Below are 27,686 nucleotides of genomic sequence, written 5' to 3'. Positions count from 1 at the left end.
GGAAAGAGTTGTGTTTGTTAACTGTAGGGGTACCCATTGTGTTGGAGATCAGAAGTGTCTGGTGAGAGAAAGGAAGGTTGAGGTTGCCAGGATCAGAGTCTGCCTAAGCAGACTTAAAATGAGCACACTGCTTTTTCTAAAAGAATGTTAAAAAAAATTATATTTCAAACTCATTGTCAGTTACAAGTGTGTTTTTTCCTGTAGGCTCCACTTCCACTATTTATTTAATTTCTTACTAGCTAGTCAGCATCTATTTTTAGTTCTTCCCATTGACATTGCAAATAAAAGGACTGGAGCCTAAACTTCTTTCGAAATGAGGCCACATGTCCTTTATAATCTGTTCCTGCAACTGAATTTCTCGCCGGGCGCGTTGGCGCGTGCCTGTAATCCAAGTCACTGGGAGGCTGAGGTTGGCGGATCGAGTGAGCTGAGGAGCTCTGGGCTGTAGCGTGCTATGTCGAGCGGGTGTCCACACTAAGTTCGGTATCGATATGGTGCTCCTGGGGGAGCCCGGGGCCACCAGGTCGCTTAAGGAGGGGTGCACCGGCCCAGGTCGGAAACGAAGCAGGTCAAAGCCCCCGTGCCATCCAGTAGTGGGATAGCGCCTGTGAGTAGCCGCTGCAGTGCAGCCGTAGCAAGACATCGAAACCTAATCTTTTTTTCATTGATTTAGTTGTATTTTGTTAGAAATTATGTATTTCTCGGTGGATACTACTGCGATGCAAAAACTCGAGCTTTACAAAGAGTAAAATAGAAAGCAGACGAACACATTTAGCACGTACTTTTCTCTGGAAATTAATAATTATACCGACCCCTACTGACGAAGGGAGAGTATAGTAGCTACAGTATTTATAACAGCTGATGTTACCACACAAGAACCAGCAGATGTCAGTAATCAAAAGCTTTTGCGTTTATATTTTAGCAACGAAACCCGGAAGTACTCGTTTTGTCCCTCAAGTCTTCCCGTAGAACTGGGGTCTACCACATTTCTATGTACAAATAAGAAAACAAGGTAAAGCGTATAAATTAACATTTCGTAAGTAATTTATCTTAGAAGTTTGATTTAAAGTGTATATGTGTGACATATATTGACTGTTGAAAAGCTTTGTTTTGGCATAAGAAGCTAACATGCAATTAACGGCAACAAATCAAACGCTAACAACAAACTCGCCGGCTATCTAATCTAGCCACAGTTTTCAATCGACCTTTTAAGCTGAGATGGGAATGAATGTTGGCCAGTAACAAGGTACTCTGTTGTAGCTGGTGACGTTTGTTCATTTTTGTAGGGGTATCATTTGTGGAACGTTCCAACAGGAATCTGTTCCCAAAACTTTGTAAAGTACAAGGTAGCCAACAAACAACGCATACAAAGTAGAATGATCAATTCACCTAGCTAACTATCTGCCGAACAGGCATCAACTCACCACGCAGCTTATTCTTAATGTTTAGGCTACCAGAGTGAGGACAGACATTCTTCGGAATAAACGTGTTTCGTGAAAAACGTAATTAAATAGCCCACTCCCTACGCTTACCTGGTATCTTATTATGCCGCTATACAACTTTGTATGCGTTGTTTGTTGGCAACCTTTTTATTTACGACGTTTTGTAACAAATTCCTGTTGGAACGTAACACATTATACTCACCCTTTTTGGACAGAACAGTGGTGTTGTCTTGCTAGCTAGGCGGCCGTCTTTATTGATGCTGCATTAGTTAAACATTTAAACATAGCTAGAGGCTGTACAAGTTAGGCTGCTAACTCGTTAATTTACAGAGATACCTGCAACTATGCAAAGCTTGTTGCGTGATTAACACTGAGCTAACGGGCTAACAGCTCAGTTGTTAATTAATAAACTTCGTATCTAGCATGTACTTATTTTGTTGAAATGTTGGTTGTCAGTTTCAACAAGTTTTACAGTTAGTTAGTCCATTTAGGTTGACTATGATTTAATGAATGGGAAGCACTGGATGCTGATGATTATTCTCACCCCCACTCTAATAGGATATCTCAGTTAACAGCTAATTTTGCTCAGTAATGGAAAGTGTGATTCATCCCTACAGATCTCTCAAGGCGTAATCCATGCTTTCAGATGAGCTTGACTCCAAACCCGAGGTAAGCGCTCCACATAGTTCACCTGCCGACACTAATACATAGTAGTATGTATTTGTGGTCTTCCATTTGCACATACAGATCCACCCTTAGCTACAGAACTGTTTGATGAATTATCTTGCTTCCTCTTCCTCTCCTCTGCTTCTGCAGCTGCTGGTTCAGTTTGTCCAGAACGCTTCCATCCCTCTGGGGCAGAGTCTGGAGGACTCTGATCCCAAACACACCTGCCTTCCCCTGCTGGCCCCTGCAGATAGCTCCCTGTGCACACAGCTGGCCCTGACAGGTCAGACAGCCAGCAATCATCACAGACAATGACTGGAAATCATCATAGACAATCTGCCATACAATAACCTTGTGTTTTTCAGATTATATATTGCTACTTGGGCTAAATCTCTCTTAGAACCTACTCTCTCATTCGTTCTCTAGCCAACTAATTACTCCACTAATGTAATCTGTGATTGGTTCCCCAGAGGGTGGTCTCAGCCATGTGTCAGCGAGGTCTCTGTCCCTGTCAGAGTTTGGGGGAGCAGAGCAGAGCCCCATGGAGGTGCACCCCCATCCCCGCAGCCCTCACACACCCCCCAGCCCATCTCCTGTCCTCCATGACCTGCAACGGTCAGAGAGCAGCTCCTACGTCCTCCTCAACCTCGCCAAAGGTACGGAGACGCAGGGCCCAAGCAACCATATTAAATACAATTTTATTGGTCCCATGCGCCGAATACCAAAGGTGTAGACTTTACAGTGAATTGCTTACTTACCAGGACATTCCCAACAATGCAGAGTTAAAAAGGACACTGATTGAAGTGGATTTAACAAGTGACATCAATAGGGGATCATAGCTTTCGCCTGGATTCACCTGGTCAGTCTATCTCATTTACATAACTATTCACACCCCTCAATACTTTGGCAGTGATTACAGCTGTGTCTTTCTGGCTAAGTCTCTTAAGAGCTTTACACACCTGGATTGTGCAATATTTGCCCAATATTATTAAAAAAATATTCAAGCTCTGTCAAATTGGTTGTTGACTATTGCGTGACAACCATTTTCAGATCTTGCCACATTTTTAAGCAGATTTAAGTCAAAAGTCTAACTCGGACCCTCAGGAACATTCACTGTCTTCTTGGTGTGAAACTCCAGTGTAGATTTGGTTTTGTGTTTTAGGTTATTGTTCTGCTGAAAGGTGAATTAATCTCCCAGTGTCTGGTGGAAAGCAGACTGAACCAGCTTTTCCTCTAGGATTTTGCCTGTGCTTAGCTCCATTCAGCTCCATTTAGCTCCCCAACATGATGCAGCCAACACTGTTTGTAAATGTGGAGAGTGGTACTGAGTAATGTGTTGTATTGGATTTTCCCCAAACATAACACTTTGTATTCAAGACAAAAAGTGAATTACTTTGCCACATTTTTTACAGTATTACTTTAGTGCCTTGTTGCAAACAGGATGCATGTTTATATTCTGTACAGGCTTCCTTCTTTTCACTCTGTCAATTAGGTTATTATTGTGGAGTAACTACATTGTTGTTGATCCATTCTCAGTTTTCTCCTATCACAGCAATTAAACTCTGAAACTGTTATAAAGTCAGGATTAGCCTCATGGTGAAGTCCCTGAGTGGTTTCCTTCCTCTTCGACAACTGAGTTGGGAAGGACGCCTGTATCTTTGTAGTGACTGGGTGTATTGATACACCATCCAAAGTAATTAATAACTTCACCATGCTCAAAGGTATATTCAGTGTCTGCTTTATTTACATTTTTACCCATCTACCAATAGGTAGCCTTTGCGAGGCACTGGAAAACCTCCCTGGTCTTTGGTTGAATCTGTGTTATAAATTTACTGCTTGACTGTGTGGGGTACGAACAGGAGTCATTAAAAATCATGTTAAACACTGTTAATGCACACAGAGTGAGTCCATGCAACTTATTACATGACTTGTTAAGTACATTTTTACTCCTTAACTTATTTAGGCTTGCCATAACAAGGGATTGAATACTTATTGACTCAAGACGTTTCAGCTTTTCATTTTTAATTAATTAGACAAATTCAAAAGGCACTTGCACATCTGAGGTGTCTTTGTTGCACGTGCATGGTAACAGTGTAATAACATGAGAGAGAAAAAGAAACCTGCACACTGCACTTGCTAGTATCACTACTCTTTAATAAGCTTTGTGTCGGCCTCAAGGCCTTTATTTTTTTTAAAGCTCTGGTGAAGGTCTTGAGGCCGATACATACAGCTTAATAAAGAGCAGTGATGCTAGCAAGAGCAGTGTGCAGGTTTCTTTTTTCTCAATTAATTTGTAAAAAATAATTTCACTTTGACATTATGGGGTATTGTGTGTAGGCCAGTGACCAAAAATCGAAATTTCATTAATTTTAAATTCAGCCTGTAATACAAAAAAATGTAGAAAATGTCAAGGAGTGTGAATACTTTCTGAAGGCACTGTTATGTAACACTTAACAGTTCTATCAATGATATTTCTACACAGACAGCCCCCCTTCCTTCAGGGCATGCCTGATTATTGTGCTGTAATGTGAATATATGTATTGAAATGAATTCTTTACTTAACCATTATCTGTACTGTGGTGTGACAAAGCAGCTTTGCAAATACATGACAAGGGTTATCATCTCATCTCCTCTGCACACTGTCTGTGGCAGACTGTCTCTGCTGGGAAAATTATCCCATTTATTGTCTGACCTTGTTTTCTTTACATCTTAGGGCTGAGATAACATGTGACAAGGACACTTCATCATGCCCTGACAAACTCTCTCCCTCCTTGTCTCCCTCTCCCTTCACCTCTCATTTTCTGTCTCTCCCCCTCTCCTCCCTTTCTCTCCAGGCCTAGCAGCCTCCTCTGAGCCACTAATCTTTTCAGCAGATGGGACAGAGGAGGAGGAAGAGGAGGTGATCCTGTCCGGGGACTGTTGTGTGGATGGCACTGCCCCCTGGTACCTGCGGGTACAGGAGTTGGCACACGACAGCCTCATCGCAGCAACGCGTGCACAGCTGGCTAAAGATGCCAAGGCTAGCCAGGACGCCAGGGCTGGGAATGGCAGCAACAGTAATGTCACTGACTTTAATGGTGGTGGGTAAATTGACTTTTTAATGGTGGTGGGTAAATTGACTTTTTAATGGTGGTGGGTAAATTGACTTTTTAATGGTGGTGGGTAAATTGGCTTTCATGGGGGGGGTGTAAATTGGCTTTCATGGGGGGTGTAAATTGGCTTTCATGGGGGGGTGTAAATTGGCTTTCATGGGGGGTGTAAATTGACTTTCATGGCGGGGGTGTAAATTGACTTTCATGGCGGGGGTGTAAATTGACTTTCATGGCGGGGGTGTAAATTGACTTTCATGGCGGGGGTGTAAATTGACTTTCATGGCGGGGGTGTAAATTGACTTTCATGGCGGGGGTGTAAATTGACTTTCATGGCGGGGGTGTAAATTGACTTTCGTGGCGGGGGTGTAAATTGACTTTCGTGGCGGGGGTGTAAATTGACTTTCGTGGCGGGGGTGTAAATTGACTTTCGTGGCGGGGGTGTAAATTGACTTTCGTGGCGGGGGTGTAAATTGGCTTTCGTGGCGGGTGGGTAAATTGGCTTTCGTGGGGGTGTAAATTGACTTTAATATGGGGGGTGGGTAAATTGACTTTAATGGGGGGGGGTGGGCAAATTGACTTTAATGGGGGGGGGGGGTAAATTGACTTTAATGGTGGTGGGTAAATTGGCTTTCATGGGGGGGGGTGTAAATTGACTTTAATGGTGGTGGGTAAATTGGCTTTCATGGGGGGTGTAAATTGGCTTTCATGGGGGGGTATAAATTGGCTTTCATGGGGGTGTAAATTGACTTTTTAATGGTGGTGGGTAAATTGGCTTTCATGGGGGGTGTAAATTGACTTTCATGGGGGTGTAAATTGACACATGGGGGTGTAAATTGACTTTCATGGGGGTGTAAATTGACTTTCATGGGGGTGGGTCAATTGACTTTCATGGGGGGTGGGTAAATTGACTTTCATGGGGGTGGGTAAATTGACTTTCATGGGGGGTGGGTAAATTGACTTTCATGGGGGTGGGTAAATTGACTTTCATGGGGGGTGTAAATTGGCTTTCATGGTGGGGGTGTAAATTGGCTTTCGTGGGGGTGTAAATTGACTTTCGTGGGGGTGGGTAAATTGACTTTAATGGGGGGTGGGCAAATTGACTTTAATGGGGGGGGTGGGTAAATTGACTTTAATGGGGGTGTAAATTGACTTTAATGGTGGTGGGTAAATTGGCTTTCATGGGGGGTGTACATTGGCTTTCATGGGGGGTGTAAATTGACTTTTTAATGGTGGTGGGTAAATTGGCTTTCATGGGGGTGTAAATTGACTTCCATGGGGGGGTGTAAATTGACACATGGGGGGGTGTAAATTGACTTTCATGGGGGGTGTAAATTGACTTTCATGGGGGTGGGTCAATTGACTTTAATGGGGGGGTGGGTCAATTGACTTTAATGGGGGGGTGGGTAAATTGACTTTAATGGGGGGGTGTAAATTGACTTTCATGGGGGGGTGTAAATTGACTTTAATGGGGGGGTGTAAATTGACTCTAATGGTAGTTCATTGCCACCAACGGATCACTGACTGAAGAGCAGGTGTGACATTTAGCTGATACTGACTATATAATAGGAAGACTTCTGTTTATGATATCACATCCCCTCTCTGTTTCTGTTGCCTAGGTGACCACCTGCCCAGCTTCCCGTTGGAAGGTGTGAAGAGAGAGCAGCCGACGAGGACCAATCGTACGCTTTCTTCTAAACAGAACCTCCGCTGCTCCTTTGAGGGCTGCTATAGAACCTTCACTTGGCCTGCTCACCTCAAATACCACCTCAAAACACACAGGTACACACACACATACACACACACACACACTAAAATATCACCTCAAATGTTAATGTGTGTGTGTGTGTCAGGAACGACCGTATGTTCCGGTGTGGGGCGGAGGGCTGTGGGAAAAGTTTCTACGTGCTGCAGCGTCTTCAGGTCCACATGAGAACTCACAACGGAGACAAGCCTTTTTTCTGCAAGGAGAAGAACTGTGGCAAGAAGTTCACCACCGCAGGAAACCTCAAGAACCACAAACGCACACACACAGGTGGGGACAGTGACACACACTTAGAGATACACAGCAGCAGAGCACATAAACCGGAGCGACATCTGTTTTAGTCTGCTCTGTATCCTGTAGTACAGCATAGAAGTAAAGTTAATGTATTTCATATGTTTCAGGTGTTTTCAGTGCTGTGGAAAGATATGTGCTTAGTGTAGGAGAGTAGTATAATACTTGCTCTGTGAGAAAGTGTTATGATTAATGTGTGTTGTCGACATTTGAGAAGCCTTAATATGTACCTTCTAGCATGTGATCTTTAATTGGTATGTGTGTGTGTTGTCTATAGGTGAGAAGCCTTTCTTGTGTGAAGCAGGTGGCTGTGGTCGTTCCTTTGCAGAGTACTCCAGTCTACGCAAACACATGCTCGTACACTCAGGTGAGAACACCACACCCACAGATAGGTTCATAAAATATGAATTGACCTACTAGGACAGGGGTAGGCGACCTTGGTCCTGGAGGGCCGCAGGCACATCATGTTTTTGATTTAACAGACCTGGAACACCAGGTGTGTTGAATTAAGCAATCACTGAAATGATCAATTAGCTCAGTTGGTCAGGTGTGGTGCCTGTGGCACTCCAGGAAACGGGTTGCCCACCCCTGTACTAGCATTTAAACACAGTTTCAGCTTTTCATTCTATATGTAGTGAAATGACAACAGCTAGGTTGCTTTGTTAACTACCGGTATAACAACAACTGAATATGTGGAAGTCGAGTTCCTACCGTCCACGAGCACAGTTCAAAAATGTCATTGTGGTAACAGTCAGTTAGATAACTTTAGCTTCAGTCTATGTCACTGGCTGGGTCTCAAATGGTACCCTATTCCCTATATAGTGCACTCTTTTTTTGTTGATCAGAGCCCAACGGCCTTGTGCTCAAAAGTAGTGCACTTTATAGGGAATATGGTGCCATTAGAGACAGTGATAAGTGTCCCTGTGTATGAATGTGTTCTAGGAGAGAAACCCCACCAGTGTGGTGTCTGTGGAAAGACGTTCTCTCAGAGCGGCAGCAGGAACGTCCACATGAGGAAGAGACACGGAGAGGAGGTGCTGGGGAACGAGGGCAGAGAAACAGGTAACATAGACACACACAAATTACGCCAATGGTCACCAACCCTGGTTACAAGCATTACATGGTGTACAGGCTTTTCTTCCAATTTCAACCCAACACACTACATTTAATTCAGCCGTAGCCTTGGAGTTTACCTGTGTGTGTCTATGTATAACCGTCTCGTTGTCTTCCATTTGGAATGTTCGATATAACACACACACACACACACCTCTGTAATGAACAGTATGGCACCTCTGTGTGATTGACAGGCGAGGCTCTGACACACAGCAGTTTGCTGGAGGCTGACGGGTCACCTGACGACACTATGGTCACCATGACTACAGGGGTGGAGCCCATGAACCTACACCACGCCATGCTGCGAGAACAAGGTAGACACACACACAGTCATACAAAACGTTTCACAAATGCAAAACCCCAATAAATCTAATCAACTGGTGTAGACTTTACCATTGAATGCTTAACACAGTCCAATCCCAATACTCTTAAAGGGATAGTGTGGGGATTTCTGGGGACACGAATGACGTACCACACATTTCCCGATGCTCCTGCAACAACCTTTATTTAATTTAGAGCACAGTTTAATTCATTGTTTAATTTCGCCTTACTAAGTATTGTTTCATATCTCGTTGCTCTTCCGAACGGTAATAATGGCAGTGAATTGCTGAATGGAGGATTGCTAAAGTAGGCCACAGCAAAGCCTTTTTCCGTTAAAAAAAATTGAATTCTGACACAGCGGTTGCATTACGGAGAAGTGGATCTAAAATTCCATGCATAACACTTGTATCTTTTAAGCAACATTTATTATGAGTATTTCTGTAAATTGATGTGGCTCTCTGCAAAATCACTGGATGTTTTGGAACTACTGAACGTAACGTGCCAATGTAAAGTGTGATTTTTGGATATAAATATGAACTTTATCGAACAAAACATACATGTATTGTGTAACATGAAGTCCTATGAGTGTCATCTGATGAAGATCATCAAAGGTTAGTGATTCATTTTATCTCTATTTCTGCTTTTTGTGACTCCTCTTTGGCTGGAAAAATGGCTGTTTTTTTGTTGCTCTGACTAGGTGCTGACCTAACATAAAAATTTGGTGTGCTTTCGTCGTAAAGCCTTTTTGAAACCGGACACTGTGGCTGGATTTACAACAAGTTTATGGTGTAAATTACTTGTATGTTTGAGGAAATTTAATTATGGGATTTCTGTTGTTTTGAATTTGGCGCCCTGCAATTTCACTGGCTGTTGGTGAGGTGGGACGCTACCGTCCCACATATCTCAGAGAGGTTAAGGAATCCCCAGGCTTGCCTGGGCGAGCAACCACGCCAAGAGGCTCGCCAGGGCGGGAGAAGAACAGCGATGGCCAGGACACTGCCCTTAGTTCACAGAAGCTTTGATTGGGCTCAAAAGAGACATATACAGTTGAAGTCGGAAGTTTACATACACCTTAGCCAAATACATTTAAACTCAGTTTTTCACAATTCCTGACATTTAATCCTAGTAAAAAGTATGTCTTAGTTCAGTAAGGATCACCACTTTATTTTAAGAATGTGAAATGTCAGAATAATAGTAGAGGATTATTTATTTCTTCACATTCCCAGTGGGTCAGAAGTTTACATACACTCAATTAGTATTTGGTAGCTTTGCCTGTAAATGGTATAACTTGGGTCAAACGTTTCGGGTAGCCTTCCCACAACAAGTTGGGTGAATTTTGGCCCATTCCTCCTGACAGAGCTGGTGTAACTGAGTCAGGTTTGTAGGCCTCCTTGCTCACACACGCTTTTTCAGTTCTGCCCACACATTTTCTATAGGATTGATGTCAGGGCTTTGTGATGGCCACTCAAATTCCTTGACTTTGTAGTCCTTAAGCCATTTTACCACAACTTTGGAAGTATGCTCGGTGTCAATGTCCATTTGGAAGACCCATTTGCGACCAAGCTTTAACTTCCTGACTGATGTTGCTTCAATATATCCACAAAATGTTCCCCTCTAATGATGCCATCTATTTTGTGAAGTGCACCAGTCCCTCCTGCAGCAAAGCACTCCCACAACATGATGCTGCCACCACCATGCTTCAATGTTGGGATGGTGTTCTTCGGCTTGCAAGCCTCCTCCTTTTTCCTCCAAACATAACGATGATCATTATGGCCAAACAGTTCTATTTTTGTTCATCAGACCAGAGGACATTTCTACAAAAAGTACAATCTTTGTCCCCATGTGCAGTGGCAAACTGTAGTCTGGCTTTTTCTAATTGCGGTTTTGGAGCACTGGCTTCTTCCTTGCTGAGTGGCCTTTCAGGTTATGTCAAAATAGGACTAATTTTTCTGTGGATATAGATACTTTTGTACCTGTTTTCTCCAGCATCTTCACAGGGTCCTTTGCTGTTGTTTTGGGATTGATTTGCACTTATCGCACCAAAGTACGTTCATCTCTAGGAGACCGAACGCATCTCCTTCCTGAGCGGTATGACGGCTGCGTGGTCCCATGGTGTTTATACTTGCGTACTATTGTTTGTACAGATGAACGCGGTACCTTCAGGCGTCTGGAAATTTTGTCTGAGGTCTTGGCTGATTTCTTTTGATTTTCCCATGATGTCAAGCAAAGAGACACTGAGTTTGAAGGTAGGCCTTGAAATACATCCACAGGCACACCTCCAATTGACTCAAATGATGTCAATCAGAATCTTCTAAAGCCATGACATAATTTTCTGGAATTTTCCAAGCTGTTTAAAGACACAGTCAACTTAGTGCATGTAAACTTCTGACCAACTGGAATTGTGATACAATTAATTATAAGGTAAATAATTGTTGGAAAAATTACCTGTGTCATGCACAAAGTAGATGTCCTAACCGACTTGCCAAAACTATAGAGCACTGCGTCCGGCCCGCCAAAGGAGTCGCTGGTGCGCGATGAGACAAGGATATCCCTACCGGCCAAACCCTCCCTAACCCGGACGACGCTAGGCCAATTGTGCGTCGCCCCACGGACCTCCCGGTCGCGACAAAGCTTGGGCGCGAACCCAGAGTCTCTGGTGGCACAATTGGCACTGCAGTACAGCGCCCTTAACCACTGCGCCACCCGGGAGGCCCCATATGTGTTATTTCATAGTTGTGAAGTCTTCTTTTATTCTACATTGTAGAAAATAGTTTTTTTTAATAATTAAAAAACCTTGAATGATTAGGTTTGTCCGCACTTGACTGGTACTGTATATTTTTACAAAATATTTTATAATATCATTGTCACAATGCTCCACTTGGTAAGAGTTTAGTCTAGCTGCTGGAAACACTGTTTCCCAGAGTGTATTTTGGAGCTTCTGTACTAGGGGGATGCGCGTGTCTTGTTCGGGAAGACAATTCAGCGGGTGGGAGGAAGTTCAGCAGTTTTTTTTTTTCTTTTAGTTTTTTTCTCTCGTATGTCAGGTTCAGTCTTCCACTCATTTCCTATTTTTCTAAAGGATGTCTCAACAACCTAATTTAATAGGACAGTTTACTTGGAGTATTCTTACATTTTCTAGTTGGAACTGTGAAGTTTTGAACCAGCCAGTCAAACGTAGTAGAGTACTTTATCTTCAACATCTGGGAGCACAAATTGCTTCTTTTTTTTTTTACAAGTGACCCATCTGAGAGTTTCAGATCACTTTAGATTGCGAAAAGGCTGGGGAAGCCAATTTGATCACTCCACTTCAAAATAAATTGAGGGGAGCTGCAATTCTGATACACAAATTGGTGCCCTTTGTTTCTTCCAATGTTATTTCAGATTCCAATGGCAGATATATTGTTTTCCCTGGCAGAATCTATAATACTCCATTGATCCTTGCCAATGTTTATGTGCCAAATTGGGATGCCACATTTTTTTTCTGGCCTTTCGGTCTTCCCTCACACTTTTCAATCTTGGGAGGCCATTTTAATTGCTGGCTTAATCCTACTTTGGATCGTTCCTCCAACAAAATTAGCACACCTAAGTCTGCTAAGGTGATCCAAACTTTTCTTGAAGAGTTTGCCGTACAACAGCTGCCGTCTTTTCAATCCAACAAGTAGGGCATGTCCATCACACTTATACCCGCATTGAGTACTTCTTGGACAACGGATTTCTTTCCTCTGTACGCTCATACAATTCCATTGTCATATCTGATCACGCCCCTCTGACTTTAGAGCTATCAGTTGGTGGTGGGACTGAGCCAGTTGGTGGTGGGACTGAGCCAGTTGGTGGTGGGACTGAGCCAGTTGGTGGTGGGACTGAGCCAGTTGGTGGTGGGACTGAGCCAGTTGGTGGTGGGACTGAGTTTTAATACGCGCCTGCTGTCAAAGTTTTTTGTTAACTTCCTGACTGCTCAGATGTGATGTTTTTATAGCTAATGACAACACCCCGACATTTCAGCATCTGTTCTGTGGGAGACTTTTAAGGCCTACATTAGTGGTCAAGTAAAATCATACACTAGTTTTTAAATTTTTTTAGGAAAAAGTGACGCTCTGAACTGACAACTTGTATTTTACAGTTTCAGTACTTATGCTACCTCACCATCCACAAATGTGTACAGGGATTGACTCTCTTTACAAGCTGAATTCAATACCTTGTCATCAAATTGAGGAACTGCTGCTTAAGTCGTGACATACTCACTATGAGTATGTTGACAAGGCAGTTAAATAGCTTTCTCATCAACTTTGCCAGTCTTCCTCTGCTCAACAAATCCTCAAATTCAAACACCTACAGGTGCAACAATAGATCCCCAGCTAATAAATAGCCAGTTTAAAGACTTCTATGCCTCTTTATACTTCAGAACAGTCTGCTGACCCTCCTGCTCTTGAATTTTCTTTTTAAATATTCTAACTGTCCCAACAATTGATTCAGTCTCCAAGCTCCAATTGGAGGAACCTATTACCATGGAAGAGTGTAATTGAAGGTGGTAAATGTCCTGGACCAAATGGATACCCAATATAATTTTACAAGACGTTCCTGGATAAATTAGCCCCGCTCTTGATGAATGTTTATTGAATCCTTTAAATCAGTGTCTCTCCCTCTATCCTTAAAACAGGCCTCCATTTCAATGATATTGAAAAGGAATTAAGACCCTCTCTCCTGCGTGTCCTATATCGCCCAATCGCACTGCTCAATGTGGATGTTAAGCTCTTGGCTAAACTATTAGCTATGCATTTGGAGTCGGTCTTACCATCTGTTATTTCCTCTGACCAAGCAGGTTTTATTAAAAAAGTAGACATTCTTTCTCATATCCGATGACTCTTTAATGTTATGTATAATCCTTCTATCTCAAAGCTCCCAGATATTCTAATCTCGCTAGATGCTGAGAAAGCTTTTGATAGAGTGGAGTGGGCCTACCCTTTTCATACCTTAGAAAAGCCCTAAGACCACTGAACATCTAATCAAATTGCTACCCAGACTACTTGCATTGCCTCCCTCTTTTACACTGCTGCTACTCTCTTGTTATTATCTATGCATAAGTTACTTTAATAACTCTACCCACATGTGTATATATCGCCTCAATTACCTCTACTAACCGGTGCCCCGCACATTGACTCTGTACCGGTACCCCCTTTATATAGCCTCACTATTGCTATTTTACTGCTGCTCTTTAATAATTTGTTACTTTATTTCATATTTTTGTAGGTATTTTTCTTTATTAACTGCTTTGTTGGTTAGGGCTTGTAAACAAGCATTTCACTGTTGTATTTGGCGCATGTGATCCATTTTTCAAACCATCCCCAACAGTAAAAGGTATAATTTCTTATAGCTATGATCAAATTTACTCTCTTCACAAATCTTCATTTGCAGCTATTAAAACTTTATGGGAACATAAATTTTGAGTTTACTGATGACACAAGGGAAGATATTCTGCACTGTGTCCACCCCTCTTCTATTTGTGCCAAACATGGTTTGACCCAATGCAACATCCTACACCGCTCTCACTGGACTAAACCTTTTCCCAAAGCAAGCACCAATTAGCCTGGAGCTAGCCCATCTCCCATCAGCCACTCCCTCCTGGACCCCTTTTACTGCCGGTACGGGGTACGGAACCCCGCCAATTCTTCACGACTGGACTACCGACTTATCTGCTCGAGGGGGTTACTCAACTGGCTCCTACGTTGCGACGTCCCCTGAATGCCCATCTGCTAACTGTCTAGACTGCATATCGGACTGTTAGCTAATAGGTCCACCGGCCAATTTCTCGTGCCACTCGTATCTATTTTGCCAATCGGCCTGGGCCCCTTTTACCACACGTAGCCCTGCTTATCCATCACAACTGGACTACCGACGTAATCTGCCCGATTTTATTTATTTTAATTTTTTTTCCAACGGGCCCCTTCGTCATGACGTCCCTTGAATGCCCATCTGCTAGCCTGCTAGCCGCGGCCTGCTAGCTGTCCAGAGCATATTGTACTGTTAGCTGAATAGATCCATTTGCTAATTGGACTGGACCCCTCTGCTACACGGAACCCTACTAATTCATCACGTCTGGTCTATCGACGGATCCGCACAAGGAGGCTAAAACAGACTTTCCTCCTTCGCAGGGTCCATCTAAGGCCCTTCTGCTAGCTTGCTAGTCCCGGCATGCTAGCTGTCTGAATCGCCGTGTCTCCAGCCAGCCCAAACATTCACTGGACCCTTATGATCACTTGGCTACGCATGCCTCTCCCTAATGTCAATATGCCTTGTCCATTACTGTTCTAGTTAGTGATTATCGTTTTATTTCATTGTAGAGCCTCTAGCCCTGCTCAATATGCCTTAAGCATCTCCAATCCAAAATTAAATCTAGAATCTGCTTTCGCAACAAAGCATCCTTCACTCATGCTGCCAAACACACCCTCGTAAAACTGACCATCCTCAACTTCGGTGATGTCATTTACAAAATGGCCTCCAACACTACTCAACAAATTTGGAGGCCGTCTATCACAGTGCCATCCGTTTTGTCACCAAAGCCCCATATACTACCCATCATTGCGACCTGTACTCGCTCGTTGGTTGGCCCTCGCGTCATACTCGTCTCCAAACCCACTGGCTCCAGGTCATCTACAAGTCTCTGCTAGGTAAAGCCCCGCCTTATCTCAGCTCACTGGTCATCATAGCAGCACCCACCCGTAGCACGCGCTCCAGCAGGTATATCTCACTCGTCACCCCCAAAGCCAATTCCTCCTTTGGCAGACTTTCCTTCCAGTTCTCTGCTGCCAATGACTGGAACGAACTGCAAAAATCACTGAAGCTGGAGACTCATATCTCCCTCACTAGATTTAAGCACCAGCAGCTCACAGATCACTGCACCTGTACATAGCCCATCTGTAATATAGCCCACCCAACTACCTCATCCCCATACTGTATTTTTTTATTTACCTTGCTCCTTTGCACCCCAGTATCTCCACTTGCACATTCATCTTCTGCATATCAATCACTCCAGTGTTTAACTGGTATATTGTAATTACTTTGCCACCATGGCCTATTTATTGCCTTACCTTCCTTATCTTACCTCATTTGCACTCACTGTATATAGATTTTTTTTCTACTGTATTATTAACTGTTTGTTTATTCCATGTGTAACTCTGTGTTGTTGTATGTGTCGAACTGCTTTGCTTTATTCTTGGCCAGGTCGCAGTTGTAAATGAGAACTTGTTCTCAACTAGCCTACCTGGTTAACTAAAACTGAAATAAAAATTACATTTAAAAAATCAGGCTTTCTAACATCAATCCTGATGTTGGCCTTGTTAGCGACACGTGTCGGGAAGCTCCTGCTTCATTAATACATTTACATGTTTTGTTCCTGTTCCTCTCTTCTACATAGCTATTGGTCTGTCATCTTTGATACCACATCTAAACTATTACAAGTGCATTTTGCTCCTACTTCCATAACATTATTTGGGGTATTACGTGATACTATAAGACTACCAAAATACATATCTAACTGTGTAGCCTTTGTGAGTTTGGCAAGAAGGTTGAATTTACTTCTGTGGAAGTCGCCCTCTCCTCCTTCTGATTTTGTGTGGATTAAAGATCTTACATTTCAGAAGATATATTATACCCTATGGGGTTCTCCTGACAAATTCTACCAAATGTGGTAACCTTTCTTCACCTATGTAGAGACATTGCAATTTCCCTCTACAGTAAACTGCCTACCTATCCTTTGTATTTAATTGATCTACCTTAGAAAAATTATAATAAGACAGGCTAACATTAAACACTATTTGTTTTGAAGACAAGCCATGTTTAAGTTTTTTATTTTCGTATGGGCGTATACATTCCTACCTCATTCAAAAAGCATGATCCCATGGTATATCGAATGTATAAAACCACATGTGCAATGTAGTGTATTTCAAGCATTGTTTACTGTAACTGAAATTATTTTTTATTAAAGGGATAGTGCCAGATTCTGGAAATCAATGTTTTTTCCACCTACGTGGATTTAGATGAACTCGTGGATACCATTTTTATGTTTGTCTAGTATGATGGAAGTTAATAATAACTAGCTAATAATAACTAGCATTAGCGCGATGACTGGAAGTCTACCATTAGCTGTGTAGAACTGAACTTCCTTCGTACTGGATGCAGAGACATACAAATTGTATCCATGAGTTCGTCTGACTCTGCGTAAGTAGAACATCTTTATTTGCCAGAATCTCGCACTATCCCTTTAACAGTTAGCGACGGTGTTATATTTTTCAGGACTCAAACCAAGGGCATCGTCCAAAACCACAGGGGGCTATATAGCCTAACTATGACTTATTTAATTACCTCCCTGTGCCTTCTGTCTCATCTAACTCATTTCTTCTTCCCTTCGTTTTAGGCTCGGCAGACTCCGTGGTCGTTCTCTCTCAACCCCATGACCTGGACACCATGACAACGACAAGCCACACGTACGCAGAGGATGTGGTGGCTTTGCTGTAGGCAAGGCTGTTGTGCAAATCTCTGTTCACACTTCAGGAAAGTCATTTGAGGCAGAATTCTACATGTACTCTGCATCCTTCACCGTGGCTGCGTTAAGACAGGCAGCCCAATTCTGATATTTTTTCTCACTAATTGGTCTTTTGACCAATCAGATAAGATCTGAAATTATGTGATTGGTCAAAAGACCATTTAGTGGGGAAAAAATATCAGATTTAGCCCTGTAGATATGTAATTAGCTGCTGAGGGTTTTATGAGAAGACGGTGTAAAATGTTCTAGAACTTGTACAGACAGACACATTTTCTGTAGTTTATAAATATAAGGAATTATCAGGTGACTTTCCAAAGAAATAAAGACAGGTATACATATGTTTTATTAACTAACAATGTGTCTGTCATTGTTAAACAACATACTAAATCAACTCTAAGCTTGCCTGGGTGCAGATAAGGCTAAAATGCAGTGATCTTTCTTTTGCTAAACAATATTAAGGCTGATGCTTTTTAGCTTAATTCATATTAATCAAGAGCTCAAATCAATTCCCATCATTGAAGTTTAGCACCAAAGCGCGATTTGAAATTCAAGGCACTGTTTCCACATTGAGACTTCGTTCACGGTGAACGCTGCATATGTCGCCTCAATCGGAAATGGCCATTTCAATCACACTATGGAGCTGAGCTTCTGCAATGCTCAATAGCTGACATAAAACTATTTGAAAATGTGCTCCACAGAAATGTACTCAGTCCCCAATCATTAAGGAAACCGTTTCAAACTCACAAGCTGCTATTGTTCAATATGCAGCTGTGCCTTCATTCCAATGGCACACACATACCAGCTTCTATTTTTTTATTGAAATCAAAATATCCAGATTTGTACAGTAACACAACTATGTTGAGTTTCAGCCCCCAGTGCTTTAATAGAGATGTGTATGTAATACAAGGCTACAGTATAGCAGCCAGTCACATGAAAACAACAGACCTACTGAACTATAGTACCAGTTATGTGTGTTGGGTAACAAAATAGTTGCAACAATTGTAATGTCATCTCAAATGTAAAATGCAAATATGGCATATCTTTAAAACATTACATTTCACAAGACACAAAGGCTTATCAGTTTACAACAAGTATTCCTCAGTCCATTTCTTGTTGAGCACCATGTAAACCAGTGAACCCACATGCCCACCCAACCCTGTGGCTTATGTCTCTCAGTGGATCTTTAGGTTCTGGAAGTGTTTGAACGTGGCACCTAACGCCCAGCTTGTCTCAATATTGTTCACCTTCTTAGTCAGCTGGAGAAAGGAGACACACCAAATCACTCATGCCTTTTTGTATTTATTTAAGTAAAAATGTCTAACAGATCTTGTCTGACCATTTCTTTGTTGCTAGCTTTAAAAAGTGTGGTTTTGCGTTACTGAATTGCCAAAAGGACTATTCCATTATGACTTGGCGGTCTCACCTGCAGTACAGTGTTCTCTTTGAAGCCGAAGCCATCTTTGAGCAGACAGGTGATGTAGGTCATGTCCATACACAAGAAGGGGCTGACAGGACGGTACTTAGACATCTTGTTACACACTGGAATAAGAAACAAATCCATTGCCAGATCAGTGCAGTAAAGGGAAATGAGGAGAGGTGACTCCCGTAAGCCATAAAGACTTCAAGCATAGAATCTATCCCTTACTGCGCTATCAGAGCTGCACTAGCCAACACCTGCATAGCTGTTGTTTTGATGGTGTGGGAAGGAAACCGTGTTTGAGCAGACAAATCCACAGGCGGCTCCCGGCATTATACAAGGCCTAAACCTTGTGCCCACAAGTATGTATGCGTTCTGCTAGAAGTCCATTTCCATGGGAGGAAATTAACACAGCTGGGACTCATCTGCCAGATTGCGGTGCGTGCATTGTGCTCAGAAAACCTGGGGGGGCCAAGTTAGGGAACCCTGCACAACACAGTAATGATACATCCATTGCTATGGACAGTATTTCTATTACATATATTTGAAATATGTATTTCAATTACTTCTGAGTATTTTGACATTTGTATTACATTGGGCTGAATTACACTCCAATGTGCTATGTAACAAGATACTTTCAAGAGCTGTCATTTGTATTTTCAAAATAGAAAATACTTTTCTATCCCATTTTTCATAACGGTTGACTATTTTGCTCACTTTCACCTGGAGTTGGCATCAGGTGTCTGTCTAAATTAACCCAATGGAATTGTGTATGTAAAAATGAACAATTGCAAAGCATTACTCTTAATGAAACAAGGCCAATAATAATACACAGTGTGCTAAGCAGTTCATTTTGGTATGTTACTAATGTTTTTGCATTTTGGTCATTTAGCAGACACTTATCCAGAGTAACTTACAGTCAGGGCACTCAACTAAGGTAGATAAAGTAAAATGTTACTGAGAATGTTGCTGTTCAGGCCGGCTACTTGCAAATGCATTTATGTATTTTAAAATACAAAATAGAGTTGAAGTCGGGAGTTTAGATACACTTAGGTTGGAGTCATTAAAACTTGTTTTTCAACCACTCCACAAATTTCTGGTTAACAAACTATAGTTTTGGCAAGTCGGTTAGGACATCTATTTGCGCATGACACAGGTCATTTTTCCAACAATTGTTTACAGACAAGATTATTTCACTTATAAATCACTGTTTCACAATTCCAGTGGGTCAGAAGTTAACATACACTAAGTTGACTGTGCCTTCAAACAGCTTGGAAAATTCCAGAAAATGATGTCATGGCTTTAGAAGCTTCTGATAGGCTAATTGACATCAATGAGTCAATTGGAGGTGTGTCTGTGGATGTATTTCAAGGCCTACCTTCTAACTCAGTGCCTCTTTGCTTGACATCATGGGAAAATCCAAAGAAATAAGCCAAGACCTCAGGAAAAAAAATGGTATACCTCCACAAGTCCGGTTTATCCTTGAGAGTAATTTCCAAACGGCTGAAAGTACCGCGTTCATCTGTACAAACAATAGTACGTAAGTTTAAACACCATGGGACCACGCAGCCGTCATACCGCTCAGGAAGGAGATGTGTTCGGTCTCCTCTAGAGATGAACGTACTTTGGTGCGTGGGGTGGCAGCATCATGTTGTGGGGGTGCTTTTCTGCAGGGGGACTGCTGCACTTCACAAAATAGATGGCATCATGAGGGGGGGAAATTGCGGATATATTGAAGCCACATCTCAAGACATCAGTTAAAGCTTGGTTGCAAATGGACAATGGACAACTCCAAGCATACTTCCAAAGTTGTGGCAAAATGGCTTAAGGACAACAAAGTCAAGGTATTGGAGTGGCCATCACAAAGCCCTGACCTCAATACTATAGAGAATGTGTGGGCAGAACTGAAAGCTGTGAGCAAGGAGGCCTACCAGCCTGCTGTCAGGAGGAATGAGCCGAAATTCACCCAACTTATTGTGGGAAGCTTGAGGAAAGCTACCCAAACATTTGACCCAAGTTAAACAATTTACAGGCAATGCTACCAAATACAAATTGAGTGTCTAAACTTCTGAGCCACTGGGAATGTGAGGAAAAAAATAAAAGCTGAAATAAATAATTCTCTCCACTATTATTCTGACATTTTACATTCTTAAAATAAAGTGGAGATCCTAACTGACCTAAGACAGGGAATTTTTACTTACAATAATTGTGAAAAACTGAGTTTAAATGTATTTGGCTGATGTGTATGTAAACTCCCGACTTCAACTGTACATGTATTTTATTTTGATACATCGATCTTTATGATATTTTGTCATTTTTGCCCATCTCTGGCTATGCAAATCATTACTCATCAGACTTAACTCGTTCTCACCCTCTTTAGCTCCCTTCTTAAAGTCTCTGACCTCCAGCATTCCTCCTTGGGTCCCATCTGAAAGAGTGGAAAGACAGGGGTCGTTAATCTTTCCTTCAGAAACACTGTCATTACACTGTATCATTCATTACAATGAGAGCAGGGCTACACAGTACATCTCCATCATACTAATAGGGCCTGCAACCTTTCTCATCATGTTACCCACTGACGAGTCGACGACCACGGACACCACTCTAATAACAACCTAGAACTCATCACACCACTGAGTCTGAGTCAGTTACTTCAGAAATTAGTCATTGTTCCCTGTCAGGAGGGAGGAGGGGAATGAATCTCCTTCTAGGAGTCATTATACTAACTGTGTGTGTGTATCCTCTCACTAACCCCGTTTATACCTGGTTCTAACATGCATCCTTTGGCCTGATCTTATCCACATTCCAATTGTTCCCACATTGAAGCCATTGCATCTACACATGGTAGTAAAACGGGTCTCTTATCCGTCCACTGTGTCAGCATTGTGACTAGATAGCGGGTCCGCTCTGTATGAAAATTATTTTACAGATATTTGAAAATATTACTTATTTATTTTAAGACACACATTGATGTCATAAATCAATGGTATAACGTGTCAATGTTTGTAGAGGGCGGGATAATGATGATTTAAATAGTTTCACTGTCCCCATCTTTCTACACTTTAGTAAATTGGAGAAGATAAAATATATACCCTACAGGGCTCTTCTGACATTCTCCCGAATGTGGCAACCTGTCTTTACCTATGTAGAGACAGTGCAATTATAACAATCATAGAGCCCCTCACTACCTCCGGAGGTGGTCAGGAAGGTCTGATCACAATGTGTCTTAATCATCTACACCTGTCTCAAATTGTGGGCACAATCAGAATGTGGACAAGATCAGGACAAAGGATGAATGTCGGAACCAGGTATAAACAGGGCTACAAATGCATCCACTGCTTGGATGTAGTAGAAGTTGGGTGTGTGTGTGTGTTCTCACCAATAAGGCCTGCGTCCACGGCTCTGTCAAAGTAGTAGGAGAAAGCATAGAACACACTGGTGTCTTTCAACTCATAGGGCTGGTGAACTATTCCCTTCACTACCTTCAACACCTCCTGGTAACACAGCTTGTATCCTGCATAACCTGGGACAGGGACCGAAACAGGATACTGTTATGAGCTCAAGTTTTTTAATCAATGCAATGTATTTGTATAGCACTTTCATACACATTTGTGACAGACTGCTTTACAGCAACCCCAGGTAAACCCTAGTACCCTGCATAGTAAGACACTTTGAGAGGTACCAAGTTCAGCATGCTACGTGTTGTGTTGCCACCAAAATAACTATTCCAAGGTACATTTTACACACACCATAAGTAAAATGTATGCACGCATGACTAAGTCGCTTTGGATAAAAGCGTCTGCTTAAGGGCAGATATATTATTATTAAGGTTGTTCGACTACAGTACATATTTGATGGCAGTTCTAGCAGATCCAGTGAGTTGGTTGACTCTCACCATCAGGTATCCCGCTGACTGTGTAGGTGAGTCCTCCAAAGCTCCACTCCTCTCTGAACTTCTTGGGCAGACAGGCGCTTTTGAACACTCTCCACTTCAACCCTGTAGCGTAAAGTAACAAAATAATGATGAATGGGGGTCTATGAATAACAGAAAAGTAAAAAGCATGTTCTAAAACCTATATTGTGTGTGAATTGGGGATTCTAACATGCTGATGATGATATGTAAATGAATGTTAGGGGTCGAATTCAATCTGTATTGCTGAAGTTCAGCGTTATAGCGCAATTGAAATTTAAAGGTAATTTCCGATTGAGACGACATACCCAGCGTTTACTGTGTGTGAACGCAGTGTCCGCTAACCTGGGAACACTGCCTTTAAATTTCTATTGAAGTATATCGAGCCATCACCTTCTGCCCCCAGTGCTCCTAGGGCTGCCAGTCTGGCTGCCATCAGTCCATTACCCAGGTAGCTGTCAATCAAATCAATCAATTAATAGTTATTTGGATAGTACTTTTACAAACTATTACGGGTTTGTTGTATAGAACAATTACTTGTGACTGTTTATACTTTCTGCATTAGTGGATATAGAATGTTTACCTGTGAGTGTACAGTTCATATGTAGAGTTGAACATGTCAAATCTGGCAATGTAGTCAGCAGGAGAACTTACAATGGTTTTCTGCACAGGAAAAATAAAAATGTGAACAAATGTAATTAACATTCCAGAAAAAATTAAATGCATGTATGTCTAACTGCCTGGCAAATGAAATGTATGCATGCATGACTAAGTCACATTGGATAAATGGCATATATTATTTTATTATTCATATTCAAATATAAACACTGTATCAACATAGTGTAGAAGCACAATATTGAAAATAAATCAGGTTGTACAAATTAACCCTAACCTTGGATTTGGGTAGAAAAGTGATTTGAGTTGATCCACCCCCCAGATCTAGAATCCCCACTGTGTTCCTGGTCTCAGCATACAGGTGACCTAAAAAAAAATATTTCCCATTATATCAACTTAATTGACAAGTTCCCTCTGAAGACGGTGAGATAGGAATCAGTCACACTTGTGATTTGGTACAGCCCAGGATCTGTATCCAGAGGTGTGAAACACTCTATAAAGATCTGAGAAAGATGATAGGAGTCCCTTTCAGGAATAAAACCCTGCTCAATATCGACTCTGGCTATACAAGTTGAGGTTATCTTCTGGAGAGCCAGGGTTTATGAAAAAAAAAATGCCATTGCCATTTCAGATGCCTTTGAGAGTGTGTGTGTGTGTGTGTGTGTGTGTGTGTGTGTGTGTGTGTGTGTGTGTGTGTGTGTGTGTGTGTGTGTGCGCGTGTGTACACACACACACACTGCCGTTCAAAAGTTTGGGTGCACAACGTTGTACGAGATCTTCAGTTTCTGGGCAATTTCTCACATGGAATAGCCTTCATTTCTCAGAACAAGAATAGACTGACGAGTTTCAGAAGAAAGGCCTTTGTTTCTGGACATTTTGAGCCTGTAATCGAACCCACAAATACTGATGCTCCACATACTCAACTAGTCTAAAGAAGGATTATTATTGTTTCTTTAAATCAGCACAACCGTTTTCAGCTGTGCTAACATAATTTCAAAAAGGTTTTCTAATGATCAATTAGCCTTTTAAAATGATAATCTTAGATTAGCTAACACAACATGCCATTGGAACACAGGAGTGATGGTTGCTGATAATGGACCTCTGTACGGCGATGTAGATATTCCACTAAAAATCAGCCATTTCCAGCTACAATAGTCATTTACAACATTATCAATGTCTACAATGTATTTCTGATCAATTTGATGTTATTTTAATGGACAAAAAATTTGCTTTTCTTTCAAAAACAAGGACATTTCTAAGTGGCCGCAAACTTTTGAACGGTAGTGTATATACATATGGCCAACACTACACCCTTAGATAATTCGATTATAACCAAGAATACATTACAATATGTGCTATGACAAGAAGTTACAAGTCTCACCTGTCAAAAAGTTCACAGTAACCCACGCCAAAATTCCTATGAGAACAAAAAAGTTAAATTGAAGTGGGGTTAATACTGATCTGACAATGCAGTTTAGTGCACTTAACTCACAACTTGTTTGACATGCATAAGCATTCGTTTTACATCTGTGAGAGGGCTATCATTTGAGAGACGTGGTGAAAATGCTGACAAATCAATGACACAATGACACCACACGAGGCTTGGTAAGCCACTAAATCCATTCACCACATAATTACACGTTTTTGAGATGTAACCAACACTGCCTCTAACGACAACAACACTCTTTTTCCAACAGCGTCATCATAACAGATCAGGGTAATCTACAGTAACTTAGTAAAATAGCCTCAGGAAAACCAACACAATGAAAAAGAAAGAGCACAGCAAGCTGTAGAAGGAGAAGAGTGACTGATGCTATCAGGAGGAGAGCACTGTTGAAGCCTGCAACCGAAGTGCTGATGAATAGGTTTACTGGGGGGTTATTGGGAGACGAGACGTTACCTTCATTTGTACCATCCATTATGCTGACGCTGTCGTCTGGGACGAAGAAGGGAGATTCATCAAACACGTCCTGCACCTGAGGGGTGGAGTGGGAAGATGGAGAGAGACAACAGAAAGAGTGAATGTAGTGTCAACACCTTCGGCAGTGCCATACTTGATTTAATAGTGCTGTACACTAGCCCTGTATCAGACCTAGCAGTGCCTTAGCCAGTACCTGTTCCAGCAGAGCCTGGGCTTTCTCTGGGGGCAGCAGCCTGAATCCTGCTGTAGCTTTCAGGACCAGTGGGGTTCTCTTCCAATCCAGCTGCGGGACAGTCTTCTTTGCCACCTTAAGAAGCTGCCTCACTGTGTACCCACCCTGGCGAGATAATGTGGTTGTGATGATGATGATGAATTTGAGTAAAATCTATTTGAAGTGTTTTGGGAATATAGGAATATCACTTGCTGCGTCGACAATTACAACCACTGCTGTACTCACCATTTCAGGCATGTCTGCGTATGCCGACAGACCAGGCTTGATGGAATGGAACATCTCATTATCCAACACTGGTAACTCCTCTGTCAGAAAAAATATACAAATTAACCATTAGTCAACAGATAAAGAAATACAGGTGAAATGACAAAATCCATTCGAATCAATAAGCATTTCATCTACAATTTGCAAACATTAATGATGTTTTATGAAGATGCGCATTTAGTGTAATGTTCATTGACTAGGATCTAAAAATAAACATATTTAATTTAGTTTAATAAATGGGCAATTCAATACCACAACATTGCATACAGTAACACATCTGGGTGCTTCAGAGTGTTATAACATAACTCACCAGTGTCTTTCTGTATGAAGGTGTAGACATGGATGCGTGTCCCAGTGCTGCCAGCGTCAAACATTACCCCATAGAAGATCCGGCTGGAGTTGGCCGGACGGCTGAGGCTGGGGAGGAGGTTTCCCAGGCTGGCTGAGAAATCCAGGACAGAAGCCTTGGGCTGGAGCTGGGCATGGGACAGCCCTGTCAGAGCCAACACTTCCAGAACCAGAGACAGGACCACTGCAGGTAGGAGCGGAGCCTGGAGAGACATCTTCACTCTGGCGAAGGAGCAGGCGCAGGAGATGAGTGTCCCTCTGATGGGTATGAAGCCAAGAGATTAGGCTAAACCTGATGGACTAATGGGTATCTTAGTCAACTCAACTAATAGAAGAGTGGAGACTGAGGCAGTTGTGTAGAGGAAAGTTTAGTTTAGCCAACAGCACGCTAGATAGCCTAATTGACACTGCTTCTGAGTCCTGATTTAACTGGATAGAAGATACAACTAGAAGCAACAACCAACAGAAGAGCCCCAAAGCAATAACATGCAGTTATATGCCCTTTGACCACACCCCAACTAGCCATTCACCAATCAGAAGTGAGCCCTCTGGAGGATGAAGCGCACACTTCCACCTTGACACTTCCATTAGCAGGATTATGTTAGACAAATGTACAGTACTCCCCCTCCCCCTGGTTTCTACATTCGCTTTTGAGCCAGGAGTGTCACCAAATCTGTGTTATATTCATTAGCTGTGTTGTAGCCAATTGTCAGTGGTGAAAAAAGTACCCAATCCTTATCCCAAAATTACGGATCTTTTTTGAAAATTTCCCTTACCTACATTGTTATAACATGCTGTTCACCTTGGAGACCTACTGTAGATATGGGTACGGCACAGCATGAGATTTACACCCTCTCCCCAGATTTTCAAGGGCCAGGGAGAGGTCACCGGACGCGGCTAAACCTGCAACGCTTTCCAGGGCTTGGGCCCCTCTCTCAGGGCGAACCCATTCCAGGGCACCCTACCCATCACAAATAAAAGAGAACTCTCCCGGGGCTCTCGCCAGCTTCTCCGGGAACGGTCGTGTTAACGCACTGGATGCCTTGCGGCGCTTGTCTTCGCCAGTCCGTGGACATTCTGAAAGTAGTTTGAGGTCAGTAGGCCACATGACCATATAGCCATTGAAATTAGAATGTTTACAACCTTCATGAAAAATCGTGTGAGATGAAAATGGACAAACTAAAGGGTGTGCAATATACAAGGGTAGTCAGTGGACATTCTGAACCTTGTTTGAGGTCAGTAGGTCACATCACCAAGGAGCTAATGAAATTAGAAACATTGAAAAACATTGAAAATTCATGTCAAATTGTCTGAGATGAAAATGGACAGACTAAAGGGTGTGCAATGTGTAGGCCCACTGTGTGAACTACAGTAAGTCACATGACCAAGGAGCTATTGAAAGTCAAAACCTTAAAAAATCATTTAAATAGTGTGAGATGTAAATCGACTAAAAATAAGTGCGTGCAATGTGTGTCTTTTCCATCAGGTTAGCTAGAAGCAGTTTTGAAAGTTTTAGGAGTAATGGTTAAAGAGTAATGGTTAAAGAGCTATTGAAATTTGAATTTTTTTTATTTGTCACTATGTTGACGGTCCCTAACTGCTGTTGGTGGATGTAGGGAAAACTACAGGCGAATATCTGTTGAATATCCAACTTGAATCTGTCTTGACCTCGGTGAATTCAAATGGGTACAAAAGTTGATAGCTATTTAATTAATTTCTGAAGTTGACTCAGGCCGTTGCATGACTTGCAATT

The 27,686-nt window shown here is 42.1% G+C and overlaps 2 protein-coding genes across 4 annotated transcripts; one reads left to right on the top strand and one right to left on the bottom strand.

The window, feature by feature from the left end:
* Positions 1-930: 930 nt before the first annotated feature.
* LOC135557808 (zinc finger protein 410-like) lies at positions 931-18,551 on the top strand. 3 transcript variants are annotated; one of them, XM_064991441.1, is made up of 11 exons: positions 931-1,012; positions 2,060-2,111; positions 2,259-2,391; positions 2,579-2,764; positions 4,943-5,164; positions 6,817-6,979; positions 7,051-7,232; positions 7,531-7,620; positions 8,196-8,315; positions 8,561-8,680; positions 17,098-18,551. In XM_064991441.1, exons 2-11 carry the CDS (start codon positions 2,079-2,081, stop codon positions 17,196-17,198), a joined length of 1,350 nt encoding a protein of 449 aa, XP_064847513.1. In that variant the 5' UTR covers positions 931-1,012; positions 2,060-2,078; the 3' UTR covers positions 17,199-18,551. The 3 variants fall into 3 exon arrangements, with proteins under 3 accessions (XP_064847513.1, XP_064847511.1, XP_064847512.1); XM_064991439.1 differs by having other exon boundaries at positions 4,943-5,188; XM_064991440.1 differs by having other exon boundaries at positions 952-1,036; positions 4,943-5,188.
* LOC135557809 (ectonucleoside triphosphate diphosphohydrolase 5-like) lies at positions 18,399-26,458 on the bottom strand. The gene is made up of 13 exons (XM_064991442.1): positions 25,896-26,458; positions 25,547-25,626; positions 25,283-25,426; positions 25,069-25,144; positions 24,550-24,585; positions 23,446-23,534; positions 23,137-23,216; positions 22,947-23,008; positions 22,539-22,640; positions 22,023-22,166; positions 21,015-21,071; positions 18,650-18,765; positions 18,399-18,482 (listed from the first exon to the last, which is right to left on the bottom strand). Exons 1-13 carry the CDS (start codon positions 26,146-26,148, stop codon positions 18,399-18,401), a joined length of 1,323 nt encoding a protein of 440 aa, XP_064847514.1. The 5' UTR covers positions 26,149-26,458.
* Between the last annotated feature and the right edge of the window lie 1,228 nt (positions 26,459-27,686).

The sequence above is a fragment of the Oncorhynchus masou genome, chromosome 16 (genome assembly GCF_036934945.1).
Source record: "Oncorhynchus masou masou isolate Uvic2021 chromosome 16, UVic_Omas_1.1, whole genome shotgun sequence".
Classification (NCBI taxonomy): domain Eukaryota; kingdom Metazoa; phylum Chordata; class Actinopteri; order Salmoniformes; family Salmonidae; genus Oncorhynchus; species Oncorhynchus masou.
This window is presented reverse-complemented; position numbering and strand designations above follow the sequence as displayed.